The sequence below is a fragment of the Squalius cephalus genome (assembly GCF_949319135.1).
Source record: "Squalius cephalus genome assembly, chromosome: 15".
Lineage (NCBI taxonomy): Eukaryota > Metazoa > Chordata > Actinopteri > Cypriniformes > Leuciscidae > Squalius > Squalius cephalus.
The window spans coordinates 16191575-16206096 of NC_137136.1; the positions used below are offsets into that span (position 1 = coordinate 16191575).

General features: G+C 36.1%; 1 protein-coding gene across 1 annotated transcript in view; it reads left to right on the top strand.

Moving 5' to 3' along the window:
• Positions 1 to 14522, top strand: part of arhgef1 (Rho guanine nucleotide exchange factor (GEF) 1) — a 43883-nt gene that overhangs the window by 8836 nt on the left and 20525 nt on the right. Inside the window, exons 2-8 of the mRNA XM_079894577.1 lie at positions 5178 to 5242; positions 7940 to 8026; positions 8355 to 8468; positions 9167 to 9265; positions 10609 to 10651; positions 10781 to 10886; positions 11055 to 11195. Coding sequence (XP_079750703.1) covers positions 5216 to 5242; positions 7940 to 8026; positions 8355 to 8468; positions 9167 to 9265; positions 10609 to 10651; positions 10781 to 10886; positions 11055 to 11195 — 617 coding nt within the window. The 5' untranslated portion in view covers positions 5178 to 5215. The remainder of the gene's footprint in view (positions 1 to 5177; positions 5243 to 7939; positions 8027 to 8354; positions 8469 to 9166; positions 9266 to 10608; positions 10652 to 10780; positions 10887 to 11054; positions 11196 to 14522) is intronic.

Consider the following 14522-nt stretch of genomic DNA (forward strand, 5'->3'; position numbering starts at 1 on the left):
ACAATAGTGTCCCGCTTAGCCCCCAAACCCTATCCTTACAAGCTTGTAATTCTCGTTCTGATTGTGACTTCTTAAAAGTATCATATGATGATAACTTTGGCAGATGTTTGCAAAAGGATCAAGAGTGTCTGTGATAAAGAAAAAAAAAGTTTTACACCAATTTTCAAGAATATTTGAAATAATTGTTTTTTAATATTTGAAAATATTCTTGAAAATGGTATAAAAAATTCTAAACCACATCTTAATTATTTTTTATAAAGTTAAAAATAAAAAAGTATAGATACAAAGTATGTATTTTAGAAAACGGAATGAATTCACTTTTGAAAGTTATGTTTTTATGCCTTGTAATAAAAAGTTAAAATGATCTAATATTTTAAGAGACTTATTGACCTTTACACAAAGTCAGGAGGGTCTGCTCAATGATGGCAATGTCCCAAATGGAAACCTAAAAGCCCTCGCGATCTTCCTCCGAGTCCACACTTTCGTGACGTAATCAGGTTTGCTGCAGAGCTTGCGGGCTTGCATTTTTCATTTTGAGTATTGTTAAAAAGCACAAAATGGAGGACCAACGAGAACAGGAAGCTGGAAAGCGGTAGATTTAAAGGAGGGAAGCAATCGGAAAATTCACAAGCTTGCCAACCTCACGCAACAGACTGAAAATGTGTTTTGCTTTATTATCACAAGGGAAACATTTTTTTTGCCTGGGATCAGTGTTTTTTGATTCTTTTTCAGGTGCTTTTAATACTGTGGATGCCTCAAATATTACAGATGGCTTAAAAAATGCAGCGGTAATAGATAATACTTGAAATGTGTCCTTTATATGCCCAGGCTACTGTATGAAACATCCAGGAATTGGCATTTTAAGAAATGTAGTGAAATGGGTCTTGATTACCTTTAAGTGTGTTTAGAACGCATGCCTCCGGGATATTCCAGGCAACGTTTACGTCAATTAACAATGATGGGAAGTTGAGGCTATAGAAATAAAACAGGAGGAGATAAAAGTGCTCAGCAGGGTGAATAACAAGCTTTTTTCCTCTCCTTTTTTCAGAATGAATGGTGTTTCAAGCATTCCTAATTAAGTTGGCTTGGAAAAGCCAACTTACTGATATTGTATTTAAACCTTCTTCTCCTTCTCCTTCTCCTTCTCCTTCTCCTTCTCCTTCTCCTTCTCCTTCTCCTTCTCCTTCTCCTTCTCCTTCTCCTTCTCCTTCTCCTTCTCCTTCTCCTTCTCCTTCTCCTTCTCCTTCTCAGCCAAATTTTAGAATGTATCTCCTCCTAGACCGTTAAAGCTATGGCCACCAAACTCGGGTCAGACCTTCAGACTGTTCTGACTTAGTGTGCTATATCTTTTCAGACTGATTTGGCATTCAGTTGTCTTAAAAATTAATATTAAAAATCCCATAGACTTTCATTGACCAAATATCCAAGACTGTTTGAACTCTCTTGAACTGCCTGAAGCCCTTGATACTCATATAAGGTTTAAGCTATCTATCTTCTTTCTAACTAATAACTAATATTTCTTTCTTTCTTACTATTCTTTATTTCTAACTTATTTTTATCTTATTAACTTTTCTTTTTCTAACTAATCTTTCTTTCTAACTAATCTTTCTTTCTTGCTAACTTTTCTTTTTCTAACTAATCTTTCTTTCTTTCTAACTAATCTTTCTATCTTGCTAACTTTTCTTTTTCTAGCTAATCTTTCTTTCTAACTAATCATTCTTTCTTTCTAACTTTTCTTTCTTTCTAACTTATCTATCTTTCTTTCTAACTATTCTTTTTTTCTCTCTAACTACTTTCTTTTCTTTCTTTCTTTCTTTCTTTCTTTCTTTCTTTCTTTCTTTCTTTCTTTCTTTCTTTCTTTCTTTCTTTCTTTCTTTCTTTCTTTCTTTCTTTTTTTCTCTCTAACTACTTTCTTTTCTTTCTTTCTTTCTTTCTTTCTTTCTTTCTTTCTTTCTTTCTTTCTTTCTTTCTTTCTTTCTTTCTTTCTTTCTTTCTTTCTTTCTTTCTTTCTTTGTCTACGAACTTTACCATCTAGTTTCCTATTACTATACTTGAGGATAGAGAGTTGAAGGAAGAAGTAGAAAGTTTTGTGTGTAAAGAATGTTGATAAAATTGTATCATGGTTTCCATAAAAATATTATCATTCTAATCATTCTATCATTATCAATACTAATCATTCTTTCTTTCTAACTTTTCTTTCTTTCTAACTTATCTATCTTTCTTTCTAACTATTCTTTTTTTCTCTCTAACTATTCTTTCTTTCTTTCTTTCTTTCTTTCTTTCTTTCTTTCTTTCTTTCTTTCTTTCTTTCTTTCTTTCTTTCTTTCTTTCTTTCTTTCTTTCTTTCTTTCTTTCTTTCTTTCTTTCTTTCTTTCTTTCTTTCTTTCTTTCTTTCTTTCTTTCTTTCTTTCTTTCTTTCTTTCTTTCTTTCTTTCTTTCTTTCTTTCTTTCTTTCTTTCTTTCTTTCTTTCTTTCTTTCTTTGTCTACGAACTTTACCATCTAGTTTCCTATTACTATACTTGAGGATAGAGAGTTGAAGGAAGAAGTAGAAAGTTTTGTGTGTAAAGAATGTTGATAAAATTGTATCATGGTTTCCATAAAAATATTAAGCAGCACCATCATCAACATTGATAATATGCTAAGAAATGTTTCTTGAGCACCAAATCATCATATTAGATTGATTTCTGAAGGATCATGTGACAATGAAGAGTGATGTTAAAAATTCTGCTTTGCCATCACAGGAATAAATTACATTTAAATTTACATAGCTAGATAAAGGAAAAAAATGGGAACGCTGTTGGCAAGAAAGAAAGAAGTTAAGGGTGGAGAGTGTGTGATGGTTATTAGAGGTTAACACCTCAGTCACACATCCTTACAGTCCTTTGCTCTAAACATTGTAACAGTTTCTCTCTCTCTCTCTCTATGCTCACATGGTCAGTGAGGCCACATGCCTGTAAGCCAGCCTTCCTCTGCTCATATTGGAACGACTGAGAGAAGCTCAGAGATCTCTAATCTCCTGCAGTATTGAAATACCACACAGTCCAGAGAGAATCAAAGAGAAAGAGTGCAGTCATTACATACTTTTGAGGAGATAGCGAGCGATAGACTTCATTAACCCCACCTGTAACACCCCAGTGGCTCCACGCTCTCATTCTCAGTTAAATTGGGAAGACACACACTGTCTCTGACCAGTGACCACCATGCAGATCTTTCTCTCTTTCTTGAAGAAAGTCTGTGTTTAACGCTAGCTGATTGATGTTGACAGCTGTTGAGATGATTTATTAAAAGCTGTGGGTGTATTTAAATGTCTTTTAGGTTGTCATTTATCAAAATCACATTTTAGCATGTTATCCGAGTCACACTGAAAGTTCATGAATTTTATTCTCAGTAAAGCTTGTGAATGTGATGTCTAGAACAGTTATGACTTTTATCGTTTTTGTACCCACTTATTTTTTATCTGTCAGTTCCTCTTTCCTCTCTTGTCCTCCATCATTGTTCTCACTCGACTTGTTTTTGGTTACAGATGTTGTTTCCGCTCTGTTTCCACATGTATGCATGAATGACTTCATTTATTGTTGTTTTTCCTGCTCTTTTCTTTATTCTGCTGATGTTGTGATGTTTTCTCTTTGTGACAGAGACGAAAGCAGTGTCACGAAGAGAGAGAGAAAGCATCTTCACTAGCCGCACTTTATACGCTTTCCATGAATTGGATACAAAATAGAGCCTGAAACCATTTTTTTGGAATATTTTATTTTCTAAATTCAAAATGTCTAAATAGTTTTTAGTTATTTTTTATTTTATTTTAGTCTAAATAGCTTCATTTATTTATAATTTTTGCAATCATTTTTTAGCAATAAACACTTTGCTTCAGAATGAAACGAACAGAATCTCTAAATTAGCCTAGATTTTAAAAATATTTGTAGTTTTTTGCTACAATAATTTGAATGTCAGTTGAATAGATCAAAAATGGTTTTGTTTTTGTATTATTTTAATGTATTTTGTATTATTTTAATTGTTAGATTGGTCAACATAGTAGATAGTTGAGAAGGTCAAGACCCCTGATGTGGGACAGACCAAAATCGGCTGGGGTTCACAGACGTTTGATGTATTGCGCACTACCTAATTCATACTAGATTAATTTTAAATGTGATAATAGTTCATCTAACATTTTTACTAGTTTTCACTTTAAATGAAAACATAGTTGTGCCTATAATGCTTTAAATTAATAACGGGGCACCAAAGTATACCCCATTTGTGGGAAAAAAAGTGCCATAAATCTTTTCACTTCTCTCCTTTGTGTCATACACTTGTCTATGTGTTTGTCCCTCCTTGTCTTTTTCCTTTGTTTGATGCTCTCTGTTACTCTGAACATGACTTTTGCAGACAGGTTGACAAAAAATGTCTCTGATCGTTTCCTGAGGAAATTACACCCACTTCCTCCCTCTCTCTCTCTCTCAGTCTATCTCTCTCTCGTCTCTTTATGCTTGCCTGCACTGTAGACGCAGCGCTTTGGAAAGCTTTGAAGATCTCAGAGACTTGGCTGATTAAAGCAGCTGATAAAACCCAAACACAAACACCGCTCCATTAGCAGTTATTTTAGGCTTTTGCTATCACACTGATTCAGTGCAGAGGACAAGGCCATTGTCCCAACAGCTGCATACGGTAGTCTGGTATGCAAAGACATCCCCCTGTTATCTGCTTTTTTTTGTCTGAAAGTTGGTGCACTTTCACTGCGAAACTCAATGCAGTACAGTAGCCTAATGCCGGTATTGATGCTCATTGAGATTAGATCATAAGAAGCCTTTGTTTTATATTGGAGAATGAGTAGACAAACACATTGGCGGGACACTGAGCAGCAGTTAAGATCTTGTGTCTATTATTCTAAAGGCGGATGATAAGGAAAGCAACACAACAAACTGAACTATAGATCTTTTGACCACTGAAAAATGAAGTCACTGTTTTTCATTCAAAACCCTGCTCATTGATAGACCGTATCTGGCTCTAGTTCTTCCACATCGGCCTATCTGTTATTGATGTATTGGCTGATCCTGATGCTGTTGTTCTTCACTCTGTATAGTTGTATCAGATGGCCCAATCTGCTTTGCACGTGGCAGTATGTTTGTATGTGCTCCACTTTGTGTTGTACTTTGCCTTTCATGATGTCTTGTCTTTGCAGGACCTCGGATTACCAGTGTTGGTGCAAACTACGACAGCATGGATTATGAAGATGCCCAAAATGGGGTTTGTTTCCATTCGTTCTTGATGTTTTTTAAGTGGCCTGCATCTGATTTGATAACAGAGAATGGCATAATCAGTTTCCACCGTTATTACCGAAACAATGGACTATGCATCTCATGATTGAGTACACAGATATTGAATTCATTTGTACATGAAAAGAATATCATCGAAGGGGTAGTGAAAGAGTTTTTATTTGTGATATTAGATCTAATTTGCATCAGATTATGGACAATGAATACACTCAAATACAAAGGCATACACTGTCTGACATTACAGCTGCCGAGACGCAAATGTTTCTGGATGCTTAATAAAATCAGGAATGTGCTGTAGTAGGTGGGGCGGCACAGCTGACTCTTCTCTGAGTGTCTTGTGCAATGAGTTATACTCCTCCATATTCTTACCAGCCTGAATGGGGTCTGACCTTTCTGAGGGGGTTTAGCAGAGTCTGGGAGGTACAATGGTAAAGTCCTAAACATAGCAGTCTAGCAAAAATAAGGGTGTCCCTCTCTGTAGTGAAGCTTACTAGTGTTGTAAAAAGTACCGACTTCGGTATCAAGTCGTTTTTGTAAGCGCTCGGTGAAGATTTATGTATATTTACAACATGGTTTTGAAGCGCTGATCATTGTAGCCAATCACAGACATATCCGATAAGCGTGTGAGCACAATGGGCAATCAGAGGTGTTTACGATTCTGCTCAACAGCGCTCAAAGCGTCACATTTTTAAAATAATGTCTTCGGACTTGGTACCGAAGTCAGTACTTTTTGACAATACTAAATCTTACTTAAGGTTACATTGCTACACCAGTAGGGAGCAACAAGTGGCGGCTTTATGAGTGAGTCACTGAATCATTCATTCAACCGATTTGTTCAAAAACACTGATTCATTCAGGAACGAAAAAAACACTACTGGGTGTTGCTCTGACTTGAGCAAATGTTGATCCTGCATTATTTTTTATTTTTTTTTTCTCTCTCTCTCTCTCTATGCTTAAAGGGGAAGTTCACCCAAAAATGTACATTCTGTAATCATTATTGTTCCAAACCAGTATGACTTTCTTCTGATACAGGTCATGCAGGTTTGGAACTGCATATGGGTGAGTAAATGATGACAGAATGTTTTGGGGGGAAACTATCCCTTTAAATGTTTAGTAAACGGCAACGCATGCACATTTTATCTGCGATTAAAATGTTTACACTAAGAAAACATTTGCTCTGTCTGTTTGTGCTTGCAGTATCACAATTGCTTTTTTGTTTTTACTGAAGTAAACACTGTTAGTCTGTTGAATTGCTGGAGTTTGACTTGTACAGGGATTTTCAGCCTCTTTCCACTGAGTTATTATTGCACAACAGCGACAGAGGAAATTTGTCCTTAGCAACTCTCACAGTAGAACACTGTTACATTTACAGCCATTGGCCACGTGCATTGGTCCCGTTTATGGAATATTCCTCTGATTCAATTTAGTTTCTTATCAACAGGTGGAAATAGAAATATGATTACAGTTTACAGATTACAGATTACAGCCTCTTGTTACTTTTGTGAAAGAATGAGCTTCATTTAGGTGGTAGAGTAAGAGTATGAATATTAATTCACTCTCCTCCATGTTTAAAAACTTGGCTCCCTGAGTTCTGGTTCACCACATGAATCTTTTAATTTAGCCTCAAGTCAGAATATTTGTGGCAGCTACTTAAAGGGGCTATATGTAGTTTTCAGCGGCCTCTAGCGGTGATGTTTCAGATTGCAACCAATACGTTTACAAGCGAGTGCTCGTAAAATATATTTTACATGCTTTGTAGTAATGTTAGCTTACCTGTCCAATAGGATGAAAGCCAACTCCGGGTCTGTTTTTATACCCAAAACAAAGCGGAGGTTTCTCCATGATTCAAAAGCCCTGCCGATGTTGATCCGTGTTTTTGTCCGAAGTTGATCCGATTGACGTTTGGCCTGACGAGCTTCAACAGATAAAACTTTTTTTTGTTTTTTTATCATTATGTGGAGTTTGTGTTGGAGTCTGTGTTGTGCCGGGAGCAGGTCGTTTCTTAGTGTTAGCAGACTCAATGTCATAAGTTGCAGTGTCGTCGCTGTTGAGTGCAAAGTCAGTAGACGAGGCGAGAGGCTCGGGAGCGCGCATGCAGGTCTCAGTCACGTCACTGGATTTCGCGGTAAAGCCGACCCGGAGCCTTCACATAGAAATAGGAATACTTGCTTTCAGAGGTAATAGCAAAACCCGCCAAGTGGATCATTTTAATGTGAGATTACAACCCCTTTACACACAGGCAATAAAAAAAGGATTCATTTTAGTAGAAAAACTACACATAGCCCCTTTAATGTTTTCAATTCTTCTCCTTTAATTAGAAATCAACTCATAATGGCAGTATAATGTTACACACAGTATGTAACATTTGTTAAGGGCTTTGTTTTTATTCATTTTTATAGTGTGGAGGGAACTGTTCTTTATTAGTATTGTGTAGATGGCCACAATACATTCTTTTACTTCCTTACCAACACTTCATCTTCTTTATTAAAAGTGTTCTATATTTTAACCGGGCCATCCTTTTATTTTTGAGTCCTGTAATTAAAATTCAGTCTACCAATATTCAAAAAAAAAAAAATCATACAAACGTTAACACCCCTTAGGATTTTTTTGTGCTGTTTTTTGTTTTTTAAGATTATTTCTGTTAAATCTCATCTTTCTCTCTCCACAGCGCGGGCCGTCAGGTGCTCAGAGTTCGAATCCAGCCATGAATATAATTGGAGCAGAGGATGAAGACTTTGAGAATGATGAGCAACCTGTGAGTGAAACATTAGCTCAGAACTAGTAGTTCTTTTAGTATATTTGAGGTTAATCAATGCATTAAATTGATCAAAAAATACGCAGAAAATTTGTCATCACCGCATAATAAAATGTATTAAAATAGAAAACAGTTATTTTCAATTGTAATATTTCACAGTATTACTAATTTTACTTTATTTTGGAAGAAATAAATGCAGCCTTTGTGAGCATAAGAAACTTCTTTCAAAAACTTTAAAAAATCTTACCAAACTGTAGTGTATATTTACATTATACATGTTTGTTTTTAATTCATTTTTTTATATGCACGTAATCACTTTTCTTCTCAGATGGTGGATGATCAGTGCAGTCACTTTAACAGTATTGAACTGTTGAAGTCCAGGCCCACCCACCTGCTGGTCTTCATTCATCATGTCATGTTACAGTTTGACTGTGCTCCTGTGGTGAGAAATTACAGAATGTGTGCCAGTTTATTTTGGTCAGTTCGCATGCATGCGCTTGCTTTAGTACAGTATGTGAGGCTCTGTGTGTTTCTTACACTATCTCTTGTTCAGCTATGAATGATGTGTGTTTAGGGGGTGAGGGTGTCATGTATGTATTAGTATTCAGAAGCCCTTTTCATGTGATTTAAAGCATGAGTATTTCTTCCTTTGTTTGGCATGCAGCCAATGTGATCTACCCGAGGTACCGTCTCCCAAATCCAAATCCTTCATCTTTTCATTTAACCTCAAAACTCTTCAGATAGGATACATCTCACAGATGCTAATGTTCAGATGAATAATCTAAATTAGTTGGAGTAGGAGTAAGGTGGACATCTTACCCTATATTGTTTTCCTTTTGTGGACCTATAATGTATTATTGAGTTAGACCAGTTATGTTTGGTTTCAAATCCAGCAGGTACTATGTTGTGTTCATTAATTTTAGATTGGCCCATTTGTCCCTGTCATTCCTCCTGATACTCTTTTCTCACTGCTCTAAAAAACTCAACTGCCTCTCCATCCAGTCAATAGTCCACGTATAGGTTAACATAGCACACATCACTATCCCTCTTTTTTTTTGGTGTCTACATCTGTCAGTTTTGGTATTCTTGTTTTTCTTTAATCTCCCGCCTTCATTCTCTCTCTCTTTTCCCCTGTTCTAGCTATGCTACCTTCATGCTGACCTCTTCAAGAACTTCAGTGCCAAAGACACAAAGAAGCACTTTGGGGAATTCTACAACACTTTCCTTGAAAAAGGAGCGGTATGTGAACAAGAAGAGTTCTAGACATTCAGCTGTCAAGTTTGTTTATCTCTTTACAAGTTTTCCTCTTTGTTCCGTCACAATTTTCAGTCTACCCTCGTTTTACTGTCTCTGTTTTTGTTAGACTCCCTAAAGGAAACCTGGGGAATATTTTTGAAGGGGTATTTTATTTATCACACAGATGATCTGCTGTTCGTCAATCTTGTCTTTGAGCTTGTTGTCTTTCAAAGTGGAGAAATGGTTTTTGCTCATTGTTTTCTGAAATAGGCAGATTAACATAAACTTATACGTGGAACATAAAAAAAAAATACAAGTGGAGCAAAAACAAGAGATTTGGAAAAAAAAATTCTGATGAAATTAGAAAAGTGCAGAATGGTAGTTGGCACATAACCATCACTTGTCCGTGTCATTCCTTGTCATTTTATTTATATTTTTTATTTTGTATAAACTTGTATAAACATAAACTTTTAATTATTATAAGGTCAGAAAACAGCATGATTAATAGTTATACAATTATTCACAAAAAGCTGTTTAAAAGTTAGCTGTTCTAACTTGGCAGTAAGCATTTAGAGTGATACGATTTTATTTATTTTTTTCAAGTGGGTTTTATTTTGCAGTAAAATAAATAAAGGACTGGACTGGAGTGCTTCTTAATTTCATCATTGGTATGAGTGAATTTTTATGGTTCTTTATGACTATATTTTGAATACCTCTAATATAGCCATTAGAGATAGACTATATTAGAGTATGTTACCCAGTTCTTTTTTTTAATTTCTTATGATACTGTATATCAGGTCATTTCTCTGCTCATCTGTTTCTCCCCAAATCCATCTTTGTTTAGACTTCATTTTTTGTCTTTGTCCTTTTCCCCATTCTGTCTGCATATCCCTTCTGTCCAATGTAACATTTTTCTCTGTGTGTTATTTATCCTTATTTTAGACATGTTCTCCTTTTCTGTCTCATCTTAGTGTTTGTCCTACCCTAACTTCCTGTTTGGGTCATGGGAATGACCTCCCCTGATGAATGACTTGGGTTTTTTTTAGTTTTTTTTTTAAGTTGTCCTTTTTTTCTATTCAAATTTTTCTATTTTCTATTATATAATCTCTTTGCACAATTCTTTGAGTTGACATGAAGGCTGTTGACATGTGGAATCTGGTTATTTATATTGTTGTGACCTCTGGTGGTTTTGTGCTGAATTACAGTCTACACTGAAGGACAGAAAAACATCAACTTTAAGTTTTATAATTAATATAATGAAATCTCTTGCCAGTATAACAAATCCTTACGATTGGATTTAGATTGAAAATAACATATTTTCTCTGTTCATTCCTTCTCTCTTCCAGATTCTCAAAGTATCAGTGCCAAATAACTTAGCATCTGAACTGGGTAAGGCCTTCACTAGTAAAAAGGAAAGTTCTTCTCTCACTGCACTTAATGTTTATATTGTTTTATTGCTGTAGTTTCATTAAATCCATTCACCCTACATTCGTCTCTCACTACGCTGTGTTCCTTCAGACCGCTTGCGTGTAGAAATTCTCAGCGAAGACCAACAAAGACGTTATGTTACTGAAGTGAAGTTCACGCAGAGTCTAGAGATACACCGGCAGCTGGACGACTTTAGGTGAGTCAGTGACCAGTGAGTGAATTTCAAAATAAAGTGAACCTGGAGTACTTTGCATTCATGATGCACAGTATATTATAAAAAGCAAAAAAAAGTCAGGCTCTGAAAACAAGTGTTCATCTATCCCTGGTGCTCCAGTAGCATACTTGTCTTTGTTTCCCTCATTAGGCAGAAGAGGATGATGGGAATGACTCCCAATGAGCATGAACTAAGTGACGTGGAATCTCATCGTCCCACCGACCGCATCCCAATGGAGATGAAGGAGAAGGCTGTAGCTGAATCCTTGTTGGAAAAGATGGTTGATGCCAAGTAAGAGATGTCAATAATAATAATAATAATAATAATAATCTTATTTTATTCAACAAATGATTTTATAGTTGTGCTTAAATTGTGTCCGGTGTAGAATTTTTGAGCCCTGTGCTCCATAGATTTCAGTGAGATTGTTATACAATGAAACAGAAACTCAGTTTCTTAGTCATTATCTATTCCATTAATTGTGCAGCCCTACTAGTATTTGTATTTATGCATCCCTAGTTTTGATGGAATTATCCCATATGTTATGGTCAGTTTACAGAGTGTCTGTTTTCTTGGTCTTGTCTGAAACGCAGAGCCAGACCTTTACTTTTTGCTGCCCTCCGTAGTGCCTATCCTATAATCCAGTCCTAATTTCGGACTGTCTGCTGTGTGATTTTTGTGTGTCCCTGCTGAGTCAAACACCATCTATGCAGTGGGAAAGAGGATCATTTGCCACAAACAGTTCTCTCTCTCGATTCGCTTTGACAGAATACAGCTATTGTCAAATCTGCATTCACGGCGGATCAGAACCCCGGAGTCTCTGTCGATATTCACTCACCGGCTGCTAACTGATGCCTATTGAATGTGTCGCACTGCACAGGATCTTCTTGCTGCTGGGCTGTTTGACCCCTTGCAGTGAATTCTATAATAGTCGTATCAGAATTCACTCCACTCACTGTTGTGCTTGATATGCAGTTCAATTAACTCAAAGGACCAGCTGACGTATCCATTGAAGTTTCATTCACGGCTCTAAAATAGTTCTTTTGTTGTGGATTAGGGCCTTTCTTCTTTGCAGTTGGGTCACCTTTTGAAAATTTAAGGCAAAAAGTTAAAGGGATGCCTGCCTAAAATGAACGTGATATGATTTTTTTTGGAACACAAAGGGAGATATTTAGCACAATGATCAGGCTGCTCTTTTCCAAAAAGTGTAGTATATATGATTTGTGCGCTATATTCCTAGTCTTTATAAAGAGATTCACAGTATATCGGTACCATATTGCTTATCTGCTGATATTACAGATTTTTTAAAAATAAATGTAATTGGTATTAGTCAACATTGGATATTTAACTGTGCTCAGTTTCCCTATTGTTTTTTATACTGTATTATAATGTTTTGATGCCTAAATTTACTTTTAAAATATTTTTTTTATCATGTAAAAGTTTAGGGTCAGTTTTTTTTTTTTTTTTTTTTTTTAAGAAATTAAAGGGGTCATATTGTGCTTTTTCAACTTTAGTTAGTGTGTAATGTTGCTGTTTGAGCATAAAAAAGATCTGCAAGATTACAAATGTTCAAAGTCCACTCCAAAGGGAAATATTTTATTTAACAGAATTCACTTTCCAAGAACTATAACAAATGACTCGTTTGGACTACAACACGTTTTTTCCAGGCTTTGTGAAGTCACAATGTTACTAATTTAAATAATCTCTGCCCACGGAATACGCAAAAAAGGGGTTGAGGCCTGGTTGAGCAGCTGCTGTGTCAAAGAGATGCTGTTTTTTCCACAACTCATTTGTTTGACCTTCCTAAGGCTGACGAACTTAGAGCGGTTTAAATTTATTTTTAACACTGTTCCTGAACATTATAATCCCAACGTGTATCTGTGAGCTGCACATTTTACGGAGAACAGTTTCCAGAACCACAATGCAGGCTACGCAAAAAAGCTTCTCCTAAAATGGAGCAGTTCCCACTTTGTTGGGACAATCTCTTGTTTGTGGATCACAACTTGTAAATATGTCTTATTATTTGTAGTTGCATTTTCTATTAACAGTTCCAATTATAAGTTTTATGTTGTCGCTACGCTGTAAACAGAGGGCAAAGCTTTGCCTCTTCTCGACTGCTAGCCAACATTAATGTTGATATAGTACACTGAAGCTTTTGTAAGCTCTCACTTTTGCAAGGCTGTTCACCGCCCCTTAGTAAAATTAACCTTGGTTTTGCGATCGATGACTGTTTGTATTATCATAGTTTTCCGACAGATATCATGATTAAATGGTGTATAACATCATATGTAAAATGTATAAGAAAATTACAAAAAAAAAAAACATACCACTCTGAAACATCCTGTGAAATCCGTGCTTGCAAAGTCCGTGCTTGAAATCCTTTCTGGATGATCCTCTTGTTTGTTAACATTCTCAAGTCTGAATCACGCTTGAATTGGTTTGAAATTGACGCCATCCTTAATATTTACACTTGAGCAGATGAAATATTTCCCGAACATGCGCTTACAAGCGGTGCCAATCACAACACACAGGGCTAGCTAACCAATCATCGATAACTAAACGGCGCGTTCGAGACAGACTGGGGAGAGAGGTGCTGTAATAATGTGAAAAATAATGTGTTTTTTTGAATGATCAAGCATTAAAGCATACTAGTACACCCCAAAAACGAAATCAAGACTTCGTAAAAGGACATAATAGGACCACTTTAACACTTTTATTCAGCAATGACACATTTAAATGGATCAAAAGTGACCGATATAATGTTACAAATGATTACCATTTCAAATAAATAAATCTCAGTGACCCCAAACTTTCAAATGGTAATGTATGTACAGTGTTGTTGTTTTCATATATGTAGTTCGGGACTACATTGTACACATGGTCCACAGGATAAACCTTTCATTAGAGGGATCTTTGTGGTTCTTTTACTGTACAGTGTGCAGTGAGTGCCAGATTTTCCCTGCTGGCTTTTATTGTGCAGAAATAATGATCTGAATTCAGATTGGCAGAGTGTGCAGCAGAGCCGAAAGGCTCAGCAGTCTCCTCCTGTCTCACTTCCTGCATGGGGGTCCTCACTACCCGTGGGGTGTAATATATTAATGCCTACAAACCCACATTTTCCCTTTAATGTGAATCTACTGCACTCATCGACCCTTTGATCCCTGCCAATTAAAGCACCCAAGTTTCTTTGCTTAAAGGAACAGTTCACCTTAAACTGCGTCCTTGCTGAATAAACCCCAGACTGACCCCAAACTTTTGAGCGGTAGTGTATAAGATTTAATTCATAGTTTAGCTTTTTATTGTGTCTTGTAGTTAAAATCATTACACAAACCTCAAGGACACAAAACACTTCTGGCTTCATTTTGTTTCAAGCATGTCTGAATATAAAGACTAGAGAGTAAGATAATGATTCAGTAACTGGTCAGTTATGGATTCATCAAATTGAATCAAAGAGAACATTTGTGAATCTTTTTGGGTGGCTCATTAAAATAACTTTTAGGAGTCATTTCTCATTTGTTCATGAATCCACACTAGTCGCTCTCTGAGTGCAGATACACAGAAAGACGTGTTTTCCTGACATTATATTGCATACATTTTGCAGTCTTTATATCCTAAGGTTCA